This window comes from Acomys russatus, chromosome 15 (genome assembly GCF_903995435.1).
Source record: "Acomys russatus chromosome 15, mAcoRus1.1, whole genome shotgun sequence".
NCBI classification, from domain to species: Eukaryota; Metazoa; Chordata; class Mammalia; order Rodentia; family Muridae; genus Acomys; species Acomys russatus.
The window spans coordinates 62,244,149-62,263,366 of NC_067151.1; the positions used below are offsets into that span (position 1 = coordinate 62,244,149).

At 50.6% G+C, this 19,218-nt stretch overlaps 2 protein-coding genes across 2 annotated transcripts; one reads left to right on the plus strand and one right to left on the minus strand.

Moving 5' to 3' along the window:
* Positions 1-3,812: 3,812 nt before the first annotated feature.
* Cks1b (CDC28 protein kinase regulatory subunit 1B) lies at positions 3,813-6,505 on the minus strand. Its single transcript, XM_051156928.1, has 2 exons — positions 6,245-6,505; positions 3,813-3,975 (listed from the first exon to the last, which is right to left on the minus strand). The coding sequence occupies exons 1-2, from the start codon at positions 6,301-6,303 to the stop codon at positions 3,813-3,815; spliced, it is 222 nt and encodes a 73-aa protein (XP_051012885.1). The 5' UTR covers positions 6,304-6,505.
* A 3,255-nt stretch (positions 6,506-9,760) lies between these two features.
* Positions 9,761-18,619, plus strand: Shc1 (SHC adaptor protein 1). Its single transcript, XM_051157547.1, has 12 exons — positions 9,761-10,805; positions 11,359-11,429; positions 11,939-12,002; positions 12,120-12,239; positions 12,647-12,700; positions 12,990-13,041; positions 13,210-13,336; positions 15,758-15,944; positions 16,034-16,103; positions 16,185-16,316; positions 16,450-16,688; positions 17,643-18,619. The coding sequence occupies exons 1-12, from the start codon at positions 10,311-10,313 to the stop codon at positions 17,769-17,771; spliced, it is 1,740 nt and encodes a 579-aa protein (XP_051013504.1). The 5' UTR covers positions 9,761-10,310; the 3' UTR covers positions 17,772-18,619.
* The last annotated feature ends 599 nt before the right edge of the window (positions 18,620-19,218 follow it).

The window sequence follows — 19,218 nt, forward strand, 5'->3', positions numbered from 1 at the left end:
GGTCTCAGGATTCTCGGATTCTGAACATTTCCAGGAGCTGTGGATCCCCTTTAGGTTTGTGATAGCTGAGGGGACTGGAGAGGCGATTCAGCAGCTGAGAGCACTTGTTGCTTTTTCCTGTGTAGCCTTGGGTGTCCTGGACTCACTTTGTAGACCAGGCTGGCCTTGAACTCACAGTGGATCTCTGCCTCCCCAGTGCTGGGATTACAGGCGTGCCCCACCACGGCCGGCTTCACTTGTTGGGCTGGGTTCACAGTATCCACACGGTAGCTCCTACCTCTAACTTCAATGCCAGAGGATGAGATGCCAGGCACTACATAGTGAATGCATGTACGCGTGTGCAAAATACCAATCCATACAACACAAATCTAAAGCTGGGCTAGTGGTGAGCACCTTCAAGCTCAGTGCTTAAGAGGCAGAGGCAAGGCCAGCCTGGTCTACATAGTGACTTGTCTCAAGAAAACCAAATAAGGGCTGGAGAGGTGGCTCAGAGGTTAAGAGCACTGGCTGCGGCTGCTCTTCCAAAGGTCCTGAGTTCAATTCCCAGCAACCATATGGTGGCTCACAACCATCTATAATGAGATCTGGTGCCCTCTGTTGGCCTGCAGGGGTACATGAGGCAGAGCACTATACACATAATAAATAAATAAATATTTTAAAAAAAAAAAAAAAAAAAAAAAAAAAAAAAAAAAAAAAAAAAAAAAAAAAAAAAAAAGAAAACCAAATAAAACCGGGGGTGGTGGCACATGTCTTTAATCTCAGCACTCAGAAGGCAGAGGCAGGCAGATCTCTGTGCGTTTGAGGCCAGCCTGGTCTACAAAGAGTTCCAGGACAATCAGGGATACACAGAAACCCTGTCTCAAAAAACCAAACCAAAGCAAACCACCACCACCCCCAACAACAAAACATGAATGAATCTTAAAGACAAGAATAATGGGCGACAATCTCCCTTAGGTAAGTGTATGCTGTCACTTGATTAAAAAAAATAATTCAACCAGCAAGTGGGCTTGTGTTTGCTATGTGCCACAGCATATCCGTGGAGGTTGGAGAGCAACTCACAGGACAGTTCTCTCCTTGCACCAGTGGGTTAGAGTGGTTGGGTTTGGTGGCAGGAATACCCACTTGCTAAGCTACTTTTTAAAAATAGATTTATTTATTATGTATACAGTGCCCTACCTGCAGGCCAGAAGAGGGCACCAGATCTTAGTATAGATGGTTGTGAGCCACCATGTAGTTGCTGGGAATTGAACTCAGGACCTCTGGAAGAGCTGACAGTGCTGTTAACCACTGAGCCATCTCTCCAACCACGACACCTTATTTTTTTGTTTGTTTTTTTGAGATAGAGTTTTTCTGTGTAAGGGCTCTGGCTGTCCTGCAACTGTCTTTGTAGACCAGGCTGGCCTTGATCTCAAAGATCCACCTGCCTCTGCCTCCCAAGATGTGGGATTAAAGGTGTGCACGCCCAGCTCTTTTCTGGCATTCTCTTTGTTTTTTGTTTTTCTAGACAGGGTTTCTCTGTGTAGCCTTTGTAGACAAGGCTGGCCTCCATCACCATTTCTTTCTTTTTTTCTTTCTTTATGGTTTTTCCAGACAGGGTTTCTCTTGTAGTCCTGTCCTCGATTTGTAGACCAGGCTGGTCTGGAACTCAAAGCAACCTGCTATCCTCTGACTCTCAAATGCTGGGATTAAAGGTGTACGCTACCACACCCAGCTGAAACACCATTAAAAAAATACTTTTATATGCACTGATGTTTTGCCTTCATGTATCTTGTGTCAAGGTACCAGATCCTCTGGAACTGGAGTTACAGACAATTGTGAGCTGCCATGTAGGTGCTGGGAATTGAACCAGGGTCCTCTGGTTCTCAATCCAAACCACTGTCCAGGGATTAAAAGTTGTGTGCCACCACACCTGGCTTTTAAAGGTGTGCACCACCATGCCCGACCTTTTCTGACATTTTTAAATTAAGTCTACACTCCAGAATTTTTCTGTGAAAAAAGAAAAAAAAAAAAAAAACTGGTCTAAGAGACCAGAAGAGGGCGTTCAATCTCTTGGAACTGGAGTTATGGGTGGTTGTGAGCACCTCAATATGGGTGCAGGGAGTGAAATGCATGCTCTTAACTGCTGAGCCTTGTCTTCAGCCAACTCCAAAGAATCCCTCCAGGCATAATCTCGTGGTATCAGCACTTGGAACTGTCTACATAGTTCCATCTGCAATCCAGCTCCAGCCATTGGTTACAGCTGACCCCTCCGCTTTAATTAACACTCCCCCAATCTCTGCATGGTCTTTAAGTGCTGGGACTATGCAAATGACAACACCAAACTGTAGAGACAGTCATTTGCTGTGATGAGACAAGGATGTCCCAATAAAACCATTATCTTAGGCTAGTAATCAGTGTGAAATACATTTTCGTGAATGCTTTTTACTGTAAATCCAGCAAACACAGATTATAAGCTAGCTGTTGCAATATTCCACTAAACCTCATTACCGCCAACAGCTGGGTTTCCATCACCCACCTGAAGGGTACAGAATCAGAATAATTCCACAGTATCACATTGGTTGCAGGAGAGGGGATGGCTCGGGGGAGAGACGGATGGGTGAGTATGTGTGTATGTAGGGGACAATGACAGGGACCACAATGACACAGGGATCTTTTTTTATGGTTTTTTTGAGACAGGGTTTCTCTGTGTAGTCTTGGCTGTCCCGGACTCACTTTGTAGACCAGGCTGGCTTCGAACTCACAGCGACCCGCCTGCCTCTGCCTCCCGAGTGCTGGGATTAAAGGCGTGCGCCACCATGCCCGGCTGACACAGGGATCTTATAACCACACTATTAGGTTATAAAAACTTCCTTTAATCAAGGCTTATAACATGGAAGAGATCTGTCAGATAAAATGGAAAGTTTCCAATACATAGACACAAATCCATAAGTCACCATAAATACAATACCTAATAGTAAAAAGCACAACAGCAAATTCGCACCGTCACATGCTTCCGAGGATGGCAGAGATGGCCTGCTGGATGCAGAGCACACTAGGGTCACCCTCATCTGACAGGGCTGTGCCACTGGTGGCTCAACTCAAGAAGCAAGGCAGAGTCCAGCACATTCAAACAGTGTATTGAACGAACATCCTTTAAATATCAAAGTGAGAAATAAGAAAGCAACATGACCACGACGGCAGGAAGACGGCAGGAAGAGGACAGCCGTGTAAAGCTTGAGGCGGGAAGGGGCTTCGTCAGCTTCACTTCTTTGGCTTCTTTGGTAGCGGCCGCCGGAACAGTAAGATGTGAGGTTCTGAAACAATCAGTGAAATCTAACTAAGAAAGCAACTCACAGAATTCTAAGCACAGTCTGTGCTGTGTTCTACCTGTGTCCGTGTCCCCCAGCTGAGCCCACTCAGTCTTCATAACCACACTCAGATATGAGCAGCCCCAGAAGTCTGGCCTTCTTACCTCGCACCGAACCGTTATGTTTTTCTCTGTACAGCCCTGGATGTCTGGTGTCTTACCAACAAATAGAACGGTCTGCACTTATTTGTAACACATCCAGTCATTTAAAGGGGCCACAATCAGGGTAATATGTGGCTTTAAAAAGAGTTCCCTCTATGCCTTGCCAGGCGTGGTGGTGCAGGCCTGTAATCCCAGCACTCGGGAGGCAGAGGCAGGCGGATGGCTGTGAGTTCAAGGCCAGCTTGGTCTACAAAGTGCGTCCAGGACAGCCAAGGCTACACAGAGAAACCCTGTCTCGAAAAACCTGAGTCCTCCCCTAAGCCAGGGACAGCCAGGGAGCGTGCTAGTTTGTCCTCTTCCTCCTTCAGGCGGAGTGAAGCTGCCTTACATTGTACTGACCTGGTTCATGGATCATATAATGGACCCATCCCTGACTCTGCTGCACACCAAGGTTTCTCCACTCAGATTCAGACATCAAATGGGTTTTAGGGACGAGCTTGGCTATGTCCTTGGGCAACATGACATGCCTGTAACAGAAACATGGGTCTGTGTCAGTAGTGGGTAAGTCTGCCACACACTCACCTACGTGTACAGAAAAGTAGAGGAAGAAAAATAGGCTGAGTGTGAGCCAGGTGTGGTGGCGCACGCCTTTAATCCCAGCACTCAGGAGACAGAGGCAGGTGGATCACTGTGAGTTAGAGGGCAGCCTGGTCTAGAGAGTAAGTCCAGGACAGACAAGGCTACACAGAGAAACCCTGTCTCAAAAACAACAACCAAAAAAGAAAAGAGGATGGGCACGGTAGCTCACATCTGTGATTTTGGCACTCACAGGGATATGGCAGGAGGATTACCAGGAGTTTCAGGGCATCCCGGGCTGGAGAGAATCTGTGAAAACAAGCACGTAGCCAGGTGTGGTGGTGGGGTCTTTAATCCCAGCACCGCCCTTTTACCAACCAAAAGTTAAGGGCAAAAAAGTCACCTGACTTGAGGCAGACTACCTCAGGCAGAGTGAGTTTTTCACGCTCAGACAAGGTGTATTAAATGCTTTCTTTGTAGTGATAAAGAGAGGAGCTCCCTCCCGGCAATTCAAGTCCAAATGTCAGAAAAGAATTTGCATCCTGGCAAGTCCCAGACACAAAACTGTGACTCTGACGCACAGAAATAAAAACAAAAACCCTTCCTTTAAACCAAAATGCCACCGCTAAGCTAAAAGTCCCTCTTCTGGGGGGACAAAGCCACTCATCTCTTCCCAGCCAGGCAATGCTGTAAGCACAGTGCTTCAGTTACAGGCACAGAGCACAGCAGCGGCGGCGCACAAAAGGTAACAGGAGCCAAGTAACAAAGCAGCCTGACCCTGCTTAGTTTCTGAGAGCCAGGTGATTTTCAGTACAATGATGTGGGTCCGCTCCCACTCCAGAGACCGGGTTTGTCAGTGTAGGCTTGGCTGTTCTGGGACTCTGTAGATTAGAGATCTGCCTGCCTCTGCCTCCCAAGTGCTGGGATTATGGGTGTGCACCACCCCACCTGGCTATAGTGTGGGGTTTTTCTTGTTTTAAAAAAAAAAAAAAAAGGATAAAAAAAGAAAGATGATATATATTTGTCAGTACACGCCCAATTCTCCAGGGTGTCTGAAGTAGGACAAGAGAAACAGAAAAGCTAATTCTTATTTTATGTTCTCTATGGAGAGATAATACAAAGCAGCAAGTTTTTTTGGTCTTAATATTACAAAGAATAGTGACCAGAGCAACATCAACCTAATTATCCCTAATTTTCAACTTAAGTTCACAGTATTAGCACTACCACATGCAAATGCCTGCGCTCACTGCAAGAATTTCTTACAATTCTTGGCAGACAGCCACCTCGTACAGTCTAATTCAGGAGTTGTCTTCGTTTCCCTGTGTTCTAACGGTCTCATCTCAGCAGTCTCCTGTGGTAAACTTTCCTGCTTCCTCACACCTGCACTCGGCTCAGTGCACACTCATGTTCTCTGTAGAGTCAGTTTATCCCATGGAGTTTTAGAGAGTCTGTCACAAGCACCGACCATGCATTCCTTTGCACTTTGTTGTTTGGGACAGGCTTGCTGAAAACTGTGACAATACTGCAGCCTCAGCTTCCAGAACGTTGAGGTCAAAGGTGTGGGCTACCGTCCCCCGGCTTAACACGCACGTTAGCAGAAGTGAAACCGACATGCACTCCATAATTGCTCACATATTTGAAGGGTATCTACCAACGTCCACAGTCTCATGCCACTCCACGTCCTGCGAACGTTCCATCTAAAACAAAGCTGACAAGGACGCTCCTTTTCCTTTTCATAAACTAATAACCACCAACACCAAGGCTCTCTCAGAACTGTCCTTTCACTAGGAGCACCAAACTTCCGGCTATGCACTGGCTACCTTCTTTCTCCCAGTAGACTTTAAGATTTCAGGAATGCAAGCAGTTCCTACTAGCCCGCCACAACAAAGTTGTGCGAATGATGTGAAAATTCCCCAAGGCGAACTCCAACTCGCCTCCGTTTAACAACCGGCCAACTCCAAATTCCCTTTCATTGTTTTACCATCTCCGTCCACTTTTTGCGCATGCGTTCTGCTACGGCACCGATTCCCACCCCCACCCCACCGCCCGCTAATCTCTTGCGCACGCGCCGGTTCTACACAATTCCCCCTCCCCCCCCCCACGCCCTCCCCGCTCCACCCCCATCCCCCGCCGGCCCCACGGCCTAGGTTAACTAACTCCTCGTGTGCTCTCTTTTGTCAAGGCGCACAACCTGGCTGTAGTCCCCGCGCCGGCACTGACCGGTACTCGAACTCCTCGTCGTCGTATTTGTCCGAATAGTAAATCTGTTTGTGCGACATAACTGCTGTGCCCGAGGGCGCTCAGCCCCGCGCCGCTGGCCTCCAGACAACTCCCAGCAGCACGCGCTCCCCACCCTCCTTGGCCTCGCTTTCAAACACACCGCCCGCACTTCCGATTGGTCTCCCCGGCCGAAGGCGGGACAGCTCCGTTTTGAAGCCTCCGATTGGCTTGCGTTGGCGTCTTCTCGAGCTGTAAATGGAGTGCGGCTCTCAGGTTTCTGAAGACTGAGCTGGGTCAAACTAGGGCTCCTATTGGCTTCCACCGCGCTCCGTGCCCCTGCTCGCGCACTCATTGGCTGGCGGCCGAAAGCCCACTGGGAAAGGAGGGACGGCGAGGTAGGGGGTCAGGGGTTAGTGAGGCCGGAAGTGAGTGTAATAAAGTTTGTCTGGGGAGGCCCGGGCCGGGGTGAAAGTTGGGGCGGTGACTTAAGCAGACAGTTGAGTGATCCGGAACCAGATCGGCCCGCGGTGCGGTGCGGAGACTCCATGCGACCCTGGTAAGTCTCGACTTTCTCTCCCTAGCAACCCCCTCCTATTCCACCCCGGAACCCCTCTCCCAGGACCCTACTTCCGGTCTTGCTGTATAAGTCCCGCCCTCGAGACCCCCTCCCCGGAAGTCCCACCTTCCACCTTCCAGGGGTTCCCCGAACCCCGATTTGTCTCTTATTGTGGCGGCCACACCCTGTCGTCCCACTTCCCTGGAAAGCCCACCCCCAGACTTGTTTCCCAGCTCCGCATTAGTCTTTCTAGTTCTCTGAAACTGCCGCCTCACGATTCTCGGCTAAACCTAGTCTATCAAAAGCCTGGTTTCCAAAGGTGGCTAAATCTTGCTTTTGCAAAGGATTCGATTTTGTAGAAGTGACGCCTCTCTGGGACCCCGCCCCTCCGGGACCCGCCCCCTCCACTGTCTACGGCTGGTCCTGGAAATGTGCCGCATTCCTTGTAAGGGGCTCGGTTCCCTCCGGACTCCTTTCCCTGTTGTGGGCTTGGGTCCGTGCCTCCCAATCCTGGTCTTAAGTTCCGGACGCTTCACTTGCTTACTTAGCCCTCACCATTCTTTAAGACTTGGGCTTAATTTTCCTGAACTCCGGTGCTCCATCAGGTGGGAAGTTGAAATCTGTGGTTGTAAGGAGTGAGCTTATTGGCAACGTCGTTCCTCCGTGACTTAAGTTGAAGGGGCTGGGTTTCGTTTAAGGCAGGGGAGTGGAAAAGGGAGTGGCTTCTTTAGAGACTCTTGACCCGCTCCTTTCGGAGGACCCCATCCTAGAGACAGCCATAGGTGTACTTTCCCATGCCTGGATTTGGCTAAGGATTGGCTTGTGTGAGCCTAATAGGAGTAAAAGTTCTTCAGCAGTCCGAAGAAAAACTGTTTCGGAGCCTGGAGTAGGGGTTAGTGTCCTTTCCGTTGTATTTAAAAGACCCCTCCCCCTAACCAGATAACTCTTGTTTGGCAGTCATCCTGGCCCCCCTTTGCCCAACCTTCCCTGCTGGAAACATTCCTGAGGCTTTCGCCATTTCCTGCTATTTCCTGCGCCTCCAGCTTCCTCCCTGCTGGGCTGAGGTGTTTAACGCGGCTCTCTCCCAGCCCCCACTACCTAGCTGTGGTCCTGTAGGCAATCTCCCATCTCTTAAAGCAAATTTAAAGGTTCTTGTTTACTTTTTCTTCCAAATGTGTACACCTGTTGGTCGTTCCTTCCCTCTGGATATGAACGCTCCGACGGAAAGCTATTTCTCAAGATGAAGACGTCATGGTGTGCGTTTGTGTGTTTAGGAGTGTAAAGCTGGAGCAGATTTTTTTTCCCCCTCCTCTGCCAGGAGCTGAGGTCTTAGCCAACGGAACGACAGAATTTCTTTTCAGGAAGAGGTGTGTTCAGTAACAGACTTCCCGGGATGGGCACTCAGGGTGGAGAAAGCAGTGAAGAGTGGTCTTTAACCTGGCTTAAAGTACTGGCGTTGTTAGTAACAACCATAGATCGTTTGTTTCAAGACAGGGTTTCTCCGTGTGGAATCATACAGTTTTTATTCTCCAAAATAAATCTAAGGTTAATTTGAAGGTGAGGCCTGTCAGAAACTATATTTTAGCAGGCATGAAGGTCCACAAATCCCAGCACTAGGGAGGAAGTCGAGGGTGGATCTCTGTGAATTCGATGCCAGTCTGGTCTCCAAAGCAAGTTCTAGGACAGTCATTGCACACAGAGAAACCCTGTCTCTGTTATCTTGGCTGTCCTGGACTCGAACTCACAGTGATTTGCCTGCCTCTGCCTCCCCAGTGCTGGCATGTGCCACCACGCCCAGCTAAAAATGCATATTTTACTTCTTGTATTTGCTTACTTTTTAGTTTGTTTTGTTTTGTTTTTTCTAGACAGGGTTTCTTTGTGTAGCCTTGGCCGGCCTGGACTCACTTTGTAAACCAGGCTGGTCTCAAACTCACAGCGATCCACCTGTCTCTGCCTCCCAAGTGCTGGGATTAAAGGCGTGCGCCACCACGTTGGCTTGCTTAATTTTTAAAAAAGTAAATAAGTGATAGTTTATTCTGGAGCTGTTTTGATTGGTCACTTTCTTTAGCTTCCTGTATAGTCTTTAGCAGAGTTGTGGCAGGAAACTGTGGGCTAAGAAATACGGGTTTGGTGTTGTTATGCACTAAGGCCAGATCCCAACTTCTAGTCTCCCTTTCTCTTTCCTGTCTTTATTAACACAGATTTGTTTATGGCCCTATCATCCCTTTGTAGCTTGTAGGCTCCAGGTTTTTTGTTTTTTGTTTTTCCTACTTCCAAAGTGTGAGGGACACTTTAGGTGGGGCTTACAGCCTGTACAGAATAGAAGCATGGCTGTGGGTCCAAGGGGTGGCCTGGGCCCCCTATATTCTCCGGCTTTTCCTCACTAGGCCTCTGGGAAAGGGGCTTCAGGTAGTCGTTGGGCTGGGTGTGGTGGCGCACACGTTTTGTCCCACCACTCCGGAGGCAGAGGCAGGCGGATAGCTCTGCTGAGTTGGAAGCCACCTGGTCTAGAAAGCGAGTCCAGGACAGCCAAGGCTACACAGAGAAGCCCTGTCTAGAAAAACAAAACAGAAAAACAGGAAAAGCCCATAGGTCCTTTGTAGGTGATCTCTGTCATCAGTCTTGCTCTGCCTGGTAGCTTCCAGATGCACCACCCAAACTGGCTGCTGTTCCCTCCTGTTTCAGCTTTTCATTCCCTCTTGGCCTCGCTCTATATCCACTGGGACCACTTTCCCTTCTTCGACCCCCAGATCTTGTCCACAGCTGTTGTGCGGGGATGCTAATGACCCAGGTTCCCTGGAGCTGTCACCTCACTCACTGTTTGGTGGGGTGGGCGTGGTCTGGGCTAGGGGGTGTGGGAATTGTATTCAGCCAAGACTGGAAAGGAAATGCTAAATTTTGGGGTCCCTCCCCCCCCCTTTTCCACCCTCAGCAGCTTCTGCTTCCTTTCTTATCCCTCCTAGTGGTCCCTGGCTTCCTGCTCTCTTTGGCTTGCCCTTGTCGGTTTGGCTTGTTGGTCCAGAGTTTCTTTTAACTCCCTCCTTTCTTTTTTCTCTTTTTCCATTTTTCTTTACTGCCCGGCACCTTCCTGCTCCCCAGACAGATTACTGGTTGTTTGTATTGGGCAGGGGAGGGTGGCATGGCTGGCACAAATTATGTGGCGAGAAGTCTCGGCCCCTCTGAGCCTGTGAGTCAGCACTGTCCTCGGGATTGGTCTCTCTTGTCAGTTCCCCGCCTCTGAGGAGGAGCCAGTCAGCTCTGGGTCCAGCCTGTACTCCCCAGCCATAAGTGGTTTCCTCGCTGGGCTGGGCGAGGATGTGGCTTGAAACTGTCTAGGTCTGACGTGGGAGAGCAGAGGCCACTTGTCCTTCGCCTCCCTTGGTCCTCTGTTATCACCTGGCTGCCCAGGTCTGACCAGGCAAAGGGCCTGGGGATGCCCCCTGCCTGGCCCCCTTGCCTGAACTGGCAGGGGGGCCGGGCCGGGCAGCAGCCCCCCTTCTCGTCCCAGCCATGGATCTTCTCCCCCCCAAGCCGAAGTACAACCCACTTCGGAATGAATCTCTATCATCGCTGGAGGAGGGGGCTTCAGGGTCAAGCCCCCCGGAGGAGCTGCCCTCTCCGTCAGCCTCATCCCTGGGACCCATTCTGCCTCCTCTGCCGGGGGACGAAAGTCCGACTACCCTGTGTTCCTTCTTTCCCCGGATGAGCAACCTGAAGCTGGCCAATCCTGCTGGGGGGCGCTTGGGGCCTAAGGGGGAGCCAGGAAAGGCTGCTGAAGATGGGGAAGGGAGTGCAGGGGCCGCCCTTCGGGACTCAGGCCTCCTGCACCCCCTCCAGGACATGAACAAGCTGAGTGGAGGCGGTGGGCGCAGGACTCGAGTAGAAGGGGGCCAGCTGGGGGGCGAAGAGTGGACCAGACACGGGAGCTTTGTCAATAAGCCCACACGGGGCTGGCTGCATCCCAACGACAAAGTCATGGGACCTGGGGTTTCCTACTTGGTCCGGGTGAGTGAACATCCTCCTTTCCACTCCCTCCCATGCCCCTTGCAGTTCCTCTGCTCACTCCAGACTTGCTGGGACTTCCTGCTTGCTCTTCCCCCGGCTGCATCCGTGTCATTCTCCTAGTTCTTACACCTGCGGCACCCCTTCTCCAGTTCTCTGCCCCTGTGCTCTAGCCTGGAATCTTCTGTCTAAGGCCCTCTTTCCTTCTCTGGCCCCCACCCCCAGCTTACACAATGCCCAAGCACACATCAGCTTTTAGTAAGAAGAGTTGAATGAGAATGACTTCTTGATGCTTCCCTCCAGACTCCTCCCTTTTTCCAGAGCTGTCACTCCACCCCACCGGATGGCTGCCCCTCCTCTCACAGTCTCTTCTGTGGCCTCTCTTTCCCCTTTCCCCGCACACCGATGGCCTGATAGCCCTGGGCAGTGGGAAGGCTGCTTCACCTTACTTCCCTTAGGGACCACATAGGGCCAAAGCCCTAGAACCCTTATGCAAAGGTCCAGGAGTGGGGGTGGGGGAGGGGCGGCTGACCCGATCTTCCCTCCTTCCCCACAGTACATGGGTTGTGTGGAGGTCCTGCAGTCAATGCGAGCCCTTGACTTCAACACCCGGACTCAGGTCACCAGGTCAGTGGGGAGGCGGGCATTTTGTTGGAGTCCTAGAATTAATGACATTGCAGAGGTCTCTCAGGAAAGGGGAGGACGTAAGTTGGACGCTCGGTAGTGGTACTGATGGTGACTTCGTACGGGTAGTCAAGCTAATTGAGAGAAAGTTACAGAAGTAAGTCTGACTGAAAAAGAGCCAGCTTGGGTGTGCAGCACCTTACCTGTCCCCCCTTGGAGACTGGGAGGATGGATTAGGAAAGGCAGGGGCAGGAGGCTGCTGCTGCCTCTGGAAGGGAATGGAACATTTGGTAGCTGGGAAGAGGTGGGGCTATAGCCATTGAGGGCCTAACCCAAGCAGCCAGGAAGCAGCCCCTCGGTGTCATCAAATATTAAAGCCCTTAATTCAATCCACCACGACAAAGAGCCTGGAGTGCTCTGGGAGTCTGGCCTGGCCTTCCCCTCCCCCAGCGCTGTGGCAGCGACGGCCAGTGGGAGGCCAGTGGTGGGTCTGAGTACCCCTGTTTCTCCAGGGAGGCCATCAGTTTGGTGTGTGAAGCTGTGCCTGGTGCCAAAGGGGCGACGAGGAGGAGGAAGGTATATGTGGCTGAGTGGAGGGCAGGGGAAGGCAAGTGCGGGGGCACGTGGGAAGGAGGCAGGGGTGTTTCCTGGTGCTGGAGAGCTCAGCTTTTGAGTCTCTGGGCCCTTTCCCAGCCCTGTAGCCGCCCACTCAGCTCCATCCTGGGGAGGAGTAACCTGAAGTTTGCTGGAATGCCAATCACTCTCACTGTGTCCACCAGCAGCCTTAACCTCATGGCAGCAGACTGCAAGCAGGTGCGTAGGGCTGCCGAAAGGGACCCAGGAGAGCCATGGGAGGTCAAGGAGGGATCTGGAGGCCAAAAACTTAGGAGTCCTCAGGAGCAGCCGGAGAATAGGGAAGGAAGAAATTAGAAGGATTGGGTGTAGTGACACGTTTAATCCCAGCACTCAGGAGGCAGAAGCAGGTGAATTTGAGTTCCAGGCCAGCCAGGGCTACATAGTGAGACCTTGCACCTCACCTCACCAAAAACAAAAAAAGAAAAAAAGAATGAAAGAAAGGAAGAATTAGGAGAATATAGGGTAAAAAGTCAAGAGAGTAAGACTGGGACCCAAGGCTCTGCGCGGGGGTGGGGTTCACACTGACCCCTACGGCTCCCTGACATGTCCACTCCCTTCCTTCTCCGTCCCCTGCCCTCTGTCAGATCATTGCCAACCATCACATGCAATCTATCTCATTCGCGTCTGGTGGGGATCCGGTGAGTTGGGGAACAGAGGAAAGATGGGGTGGAGGATAAGAGGCTAGGGGCTAAGAAGATACTGGCTAGGGGCTGGGCACAGTGGCGCACACCTTTAATCCAGCGCTCCAGGCCAGCCAGGGCCATGCAGAGAAATCCTGTCTTGAGAAACCGAAAGAGGGAGGGTGCAGGAGAAGATACTGGCTAAGGAAGTGGGGGTGCTAGGATTGTGGACATACCTTAGTGGGTCAGGAGTGAGATGGAGTTGTGAAATCTCGCTGACTGCTCTTTTGAACCCACCCCTCTCTAGGACACGGCTGAGTATGTTGCCTATGTTGCCAAAGACCCTGTGAACCAGAGAGGTGAGGTTTGTGGGCAGCAAGTGGGATTAGTCTCCTGACTCTTACCAGTTACACTTGAGAGGGCTTGTCCTGCTGAGAAGGGCTGGGGGGCGGGGGAGGGACTCCTGCCCATGTATCCTCCCACTACCCTGCCTCAGAGCTCACTCGCAGTTTGTTCTGTGCCCCCAGCCTGCCATATCCTGGAGTGTCCCGAAGGGCTTGCTCAGGATGTCATCAGCACCATCGGTCAGGCCTTTGAGTTGCGCTTCAAACAGTACCTCAGGAATCCACCGAAGCTGGTCACCCCCCATGACAGGTGAGCTGGTGGGGATAGCGTGCAGCTGCCCTTGGGCCTCAGACTGTGCGTGAGAAGATTTTCTTTTCCTGTGCTGAAGCTCCAAGAGGTTCAGCAGAGGTAATGACTCCTGTGACTCTGTCCCCTCTCCTGCTGAGTCAGCTCTCCCCGTGCCAGCCACAGGGCCAGCTTCTGCCTTCTGTTTGCTTAGGGTGGGGTGTATTCCAGCACCTCCCGCTAAATTGCTTTTTCTGGCTGGCTGAACTTCTAAATTCTCAGGTTCTTCATTTTTATTTTATGCATATGTGTGTTTTACTGGGAGTATGTAAACGTGTGCACTGCCTGTGGAAGCCAAAGAGGGCATTGGACATCCTGAAACTGGATTACACAGGTGGTTGTGAGTTTCCATCTGAGCACTGGGAACCAAATCTGAGTCTTCTGTAAGATCAGCAGTGTTCTTAACAACTGAGCACCTCACTCCCTCAGTCACTGGTCTGTGATTTCCTGCTGCTGAAGGTCATTAAGAATCTGGATTTTGGGGCTGGAAAGATGGCTCAGTGGTTAAGAGCACTGGCTGCCCATCCAAAGGTCCTGAGTTCAATTCCCACATGGTGGCTCACAACCATCTGTAATGGAATCTGGTGCCCTCTTCTATCAGATGCTCTCTTCTGTCGTGCAGGCAAACATGCAATAGAGTGCTTATATACGTAAATAAAGAAATCTTAAAAAAAAAAATCTGGATTTTAGTCACAACTTTAATCCCAGCTCTAAGGAAGCAGAGGCAGGCAGATCTCTGTGCAGGCCAGCCAGGGACACACAGAGAAACTATGTGTCAAAAAACAAAAAGAGGGGCCCTGGAGAGATGGCTCAGAGGGTAAGAGCACTGACGAATCCCGTTCAATTCCCAGCAACCACATGGTGGCTCACAACCATCTATAATGATGCCCTCTTCTGGTGTGCAGGTGTACATGCCAGCAGAGCACTATATACATAATAAATAAATCTTTAAAAAAAAACAACCCAAAAACAAACAAGAGGGGCCAGCAACCACATGGTGGGTCACAACCATCTATAATGTGATCTAATGCAGACTGTATATATAATAAATAAATCTTAAAAAAAAAAAAAAGAAAGAAAGAAAGAAAGAAAGAAAGGAGAAAAGAATCTGCCCGAAGAGAGTATCTTTTTCTTTTCTGTGCATGTGAATATACTGTGTGTGCCTGTAGAGGTCTGAAGTCGATGTCAGTTGTCTTCCTCTACTGATTCATACTTTGTTTATCAAAGCAAGAACTCTTGCTGACCTGGAGCTTGCCAGACACAGCTGGCAGCTAGCAGCTTGCTCTGGATCCCATCTCTGCCTCAAGAGTGCTGGGATTGCAGGTGGCCAACCTTGTGCTGGTGGCTTGGCTTGTACACAGGTTCTGGTGACCTGAGCTCTGGTCTTTATGCTTTATCTACTGAACTCTGTATGTCCCAGCATATCTCCCTGTGTCTGTGTCTGTCTGTCTCTGTCTCTCTCTCTCTCATGTATACAGTGTTCTGCTTGCACATACACCTGCACACCAGAAGAGGGCACCACATCTCATTATAAATGGTTGTGAGCCACCACGTGGTTGCTGGGAATTGAACTCAGGACCTTTGGAAGAGCAGCCAGTGCTCTTAACCTCTGAGCCATCCCTCCAGCCCATCCCAGCATCTCTTATTCTGAGATCCCTGTGCTTCTTCAAGTCTCAAGAGATAAGCAGTGTGGCCATGGGTAGGGTGAGGGGGACTGTGTATGTTAACCATTATGGATATGCCCTTTGTTCGAAAGTGCTCCCATCCCTCTTAGGAGGTAGCATAGCTGTCAAAAGTAAGAGGCATTTTTTTTTTGTCTCAAAACAAAATTAAATCTCAACTCTTTTTTAGTTGAGAGACCTTGTGTAAATCTCTCCACACTCCTGGAAATTTTTTAAAATATATTTTATTAATTTATTCATATTATAGCTCAATTGTTATCCCATCCCTTGTATCCTCCCATTCTTCCCTCCCTCCCATATCCCCCTTATTCCCCTCCCCTATGACTGTTCCTGAGGGGGATTTCCTCCCCCTGTATATGCTCATAGGGTATCAAGTCTCTTCTTGGTAGCCTGCTGTCCTTCCTCTGTGTGCCACCAGGCCTCCCCATCCAGGGGACGTGGTCAAATATGGGACACCAGAGTTCATGTGAAAGTCTGACCCCACTCTCCACTCAATTGTGGAGAATGTCCTATCTATTGGCTAGATCTGAGTAGGGGGAATTTTTTTTTTTTTTTAAATTGTGGGAGGAATACCAGCCTTACAGGGTATAGCACCAAGTCTCGGTGCTGAGCCATGGTATATGCCTCGTGTGTGGTCACTCTTCTCTTCCCTTCCTGGGTCTCCTGCCACATATTTACCCCCACTCCTCACTTCCCTTCTCAGGATGGCTGGCTTTGACGGCTCAGCTTGGGATGAGGAGGAAGAAGAGCCACCTGACCATCAGTACTACAACGACTTTCCGGGGAAGGAGCCCCCTCTCGGTGGGGTGGTAGACATGAGGCTTCGGGAAGGTGCTGCGCGACCCGCTCTGCCCAGTGCCCAGATGCCCAGCCACCTGGGAGCTACACTGGTAAGCTGCCAGGGTGGAGATGGTTGAGTCCAGGGTGGGAGTAGCTGGCTAGGGTCTTGGTCTCACTTGATTTTTTTTTCTTCTTACAGCCTATAGGGCAGCATGCTGCAGGAGACCACGAAGTCCGTAAACAGATGCTGCCTCCACCACCCTGCCCAGGTGCCAACAGTTTGCTGCAAGGTACGGGGTTGAGTACGGAGGGCAGGGCCCAGATTGATATAGTCTGTCTTTCTTTAATAGGCAGAGAGCTCTTCGATGACCCGTCTTATGTCAACATCCAGAATCTAGACAAGGCCCGGCAAGCTGGGGCTGGGACCGGCCCCGCAAATCCTTCTGTTAATGGCAGTGCACCCCGAGACCTCTTTGACATGAGTGGGTTTCTTGTAGCTCCACCTTCCTTTGTTCCCTCTTCTCTGCCCGTTGTCTCCTACCTGGTTTCCCATGCTGAGTCCAGGTCTTGGGTGATGTCTGGCCAGTTCTCTCAGCCCTCTCTCTACATCCCTAGAACCCTTTGAAGATGCGCTTCGGGTGCCGGCTCCTCCCCAGTCCATGTCCATGGCTGAGCAGCTCCAAGGGGAGTCCTGGTTCCATGGGAAGCTGAGCCGGAGGGAGGCTGAAGCGCTGCTGCAGCTCAATGGAGACTTCTTGGTGCGAGAGAGCACAACCACGCCTGGCCAGTACGTGCTCACTGGCCTGCAGAGTGGGCAGCCCAAGCACCTGCTTCTGGTGGACCCTGAAGGTGTGGTAAGTATGCTAGAGGTGTGGGGAGCTGCGGGAGAAGGAGGCACCTCTGCCTCTCCTTGGTGCTTTCTAGACTTTGCTGGAGGCTTTCAGTGGACTTCCTTTGCTCTTGTAGATCCTCATGTCTGCCCGTGGTGGCTCAAGGCTCCTCCCCTTCTTTCCCCGAGTCTGAGCTGTGTTCTTTTCGATTTTGACCAGTCCTCAAATCCCAGACCTTAAGTCTACCAGCCCTAGAGAGAGCTGATCTGATCTGTGCCTCTTTTGCTAAGTGAGGAAATGACCCTGGAAAGGTGCTGATGCCCAGGGTCAGGCGGTTCCCGGATAGAGACCCTGGATTTCCTCCAGCTCCTCAGGCTCAAACTCGGTGTTCTTTTTTCTTTTTTTAAAATCTAACCTGCCTTACGATTCCATATAACCTTGTTGGGTTTTTGTTGTTGTTGTTTTGTTTTTGTTTTTTCTTTTTCTTCTTTTTGTTGTTTTGTTCAAGACAAGGTTTCTCTGTGTAGCCCTGGCTGTCCTGGAACTCCCTATGAAGACCAGGCTGGCCTCAAACTCAGAGATCCATCTGCCTCTGCCTCCCAAGTGCTGGAAGTAAAACATGCACTGCTGCCACCACCACCACCAGCTGTTTTTTTTTTTTTTTTCCTCAGCCTCTTTCTTTCTTTCTTTCTTTCTTTCTCTTTATGTATATTCTCATTTGAGACATACCAGCTTCCATCAAGTCAGAAGTTTTACTGTTCATCAGCTTCCATCATGATATTTGGTTCCTTGTCTCCTTCACCTTCTCCCAGTTAATTGACCTAGCGATTGCCACAGGGGTGACTGACTGTCTGCTCTGTACAGAAGCCTAGCTAACCATGGCTAACCTCCCCCCACCCCCCATCTTCCTCAGTCTTGGGGGCTCAGGTCTTACTGAACTTTTCGCTTGGGCTCACCCACTTATTTCCCACTTCCCAGGTTCGGACAAAGGATCACCGCTTCGAGAGTGTCAGTCACCTCATCAGCTACCACATGGACAATCACTTGCCCATCATCTCTGCGGGCAGCGAACTGTGTCTCCAGCAGCCCGTGGATCGGAAAGTGTGACCTTCTCCGCCTTCGCGAGAGGATGCTCTCTGTCCCTTTCTACCATGATCTCTAACTCATGGGACCTCTGTTCTGTGGGTCTGGCCCTGGGTGGGAGCTGGAGCAGTGTAGACACAGGGTTTAGTGCCCACCCCGAGAGAGGGTTTTAGTTAGGAGTCTAGGGTAGCATCCTGCTTCTGCCCAAACTTCACCAAAGTATTAATGTACAGAGTGGTCCCTTGCCCGGGCCTTGCCTGTGCCAACCTGATACCCTTTCCCCCAGAGGGTGGGTTCTTATGGAAAATGCCCTGTGGCGATCAGCCCAGTGAAGCAACTGCCCTTTGGGGAAAGGGAAAGAATCATACCTCCGGTTTACCCCTGGTCTTCAGGGCACCCCAGGTCCTACTCCCTGTGCACTCCTTAAAACTTCGTGCCTTTGACTATCGTAGGTCAGCAGATAACTTCCTGCACAAATCTCTCAGGCCCTTTCTTCAGTTGTGGATAGGGGTTGCTGACACCTTGGCTCCTTGCCCTGTGCCACTCAGCACCCCTTCCTGTGTTTAGGGAAAATAGGGGCAGGAGCAGCAGCTATCTCTTCTGCCTTTTGGGTGTGCAGCCCTTAAGAGATTGCCCCAAGCTGGGCTTGGTGGCACACACCTTTAATCACAGCACTAAGGAGGTAGAGACAGGAGGATTTGTGAGGCCAGCCTAGTCTACAACAGAGTGAGTTGCAGGACAGGCAGGACTATGTAGAGGCCCTGTCTCCAAAAACCAAAAAGAGAGATTGCCCCAGAGCCTTGGTCCAGGTGGAGGAGGGGAGTAGCAGGATCCGAGCCCCGCCGTGCTCCGTGCCTCCTGTCCTCATCCCTTCCCTCCACGGGGTCTGTATACATTTCTTAAGCCTGCCCGGCCCATGTCTGCATGTGTGTTATAGTCTACAGCCAAAGTATAGCCCTTCTTCCTGCAACCCCAGTTAGTCCCCCTTTTGGGATGGGTGTGTGTGACTGACAGGGGCCTCCGGTATGTGTACAGCCAAGCTGGAGGTGGGTTTGGTGGAGGCATTGAGACTGAAGGCAGTAGACATTTGTAGGTCTGGAACTGCTTGCCCTCTAACACGCATACATTTTAGGACTGTAGATTTATTTTTCTTGTTTCCTGTTGCTTACTTTTGAGCACAAAATTCTGATAATCAATTACATTTATACATCACCTCAGTGACTTTTTCAAACCTTTTTTTTTTTTTTTCACTCCTTGTCCTAAAAGTAACTAGGACAGGATTTTTTTTTTTTTTTTCCTTTTCTTTTTTTCCTTCTTCCTCAAGAGACCTAAGCAGAAGTTTGGTTGAACAGTGTTGTGAGGTCATGATGTGAAAACTTACTTTAGATTCTACCCCGCTTGCAGGCCGGTGAGGCCAAGACAGAAACCTTGCAAGCTCACTCTGTAGGCCTTGTGGACAAGAGGTGTGAGG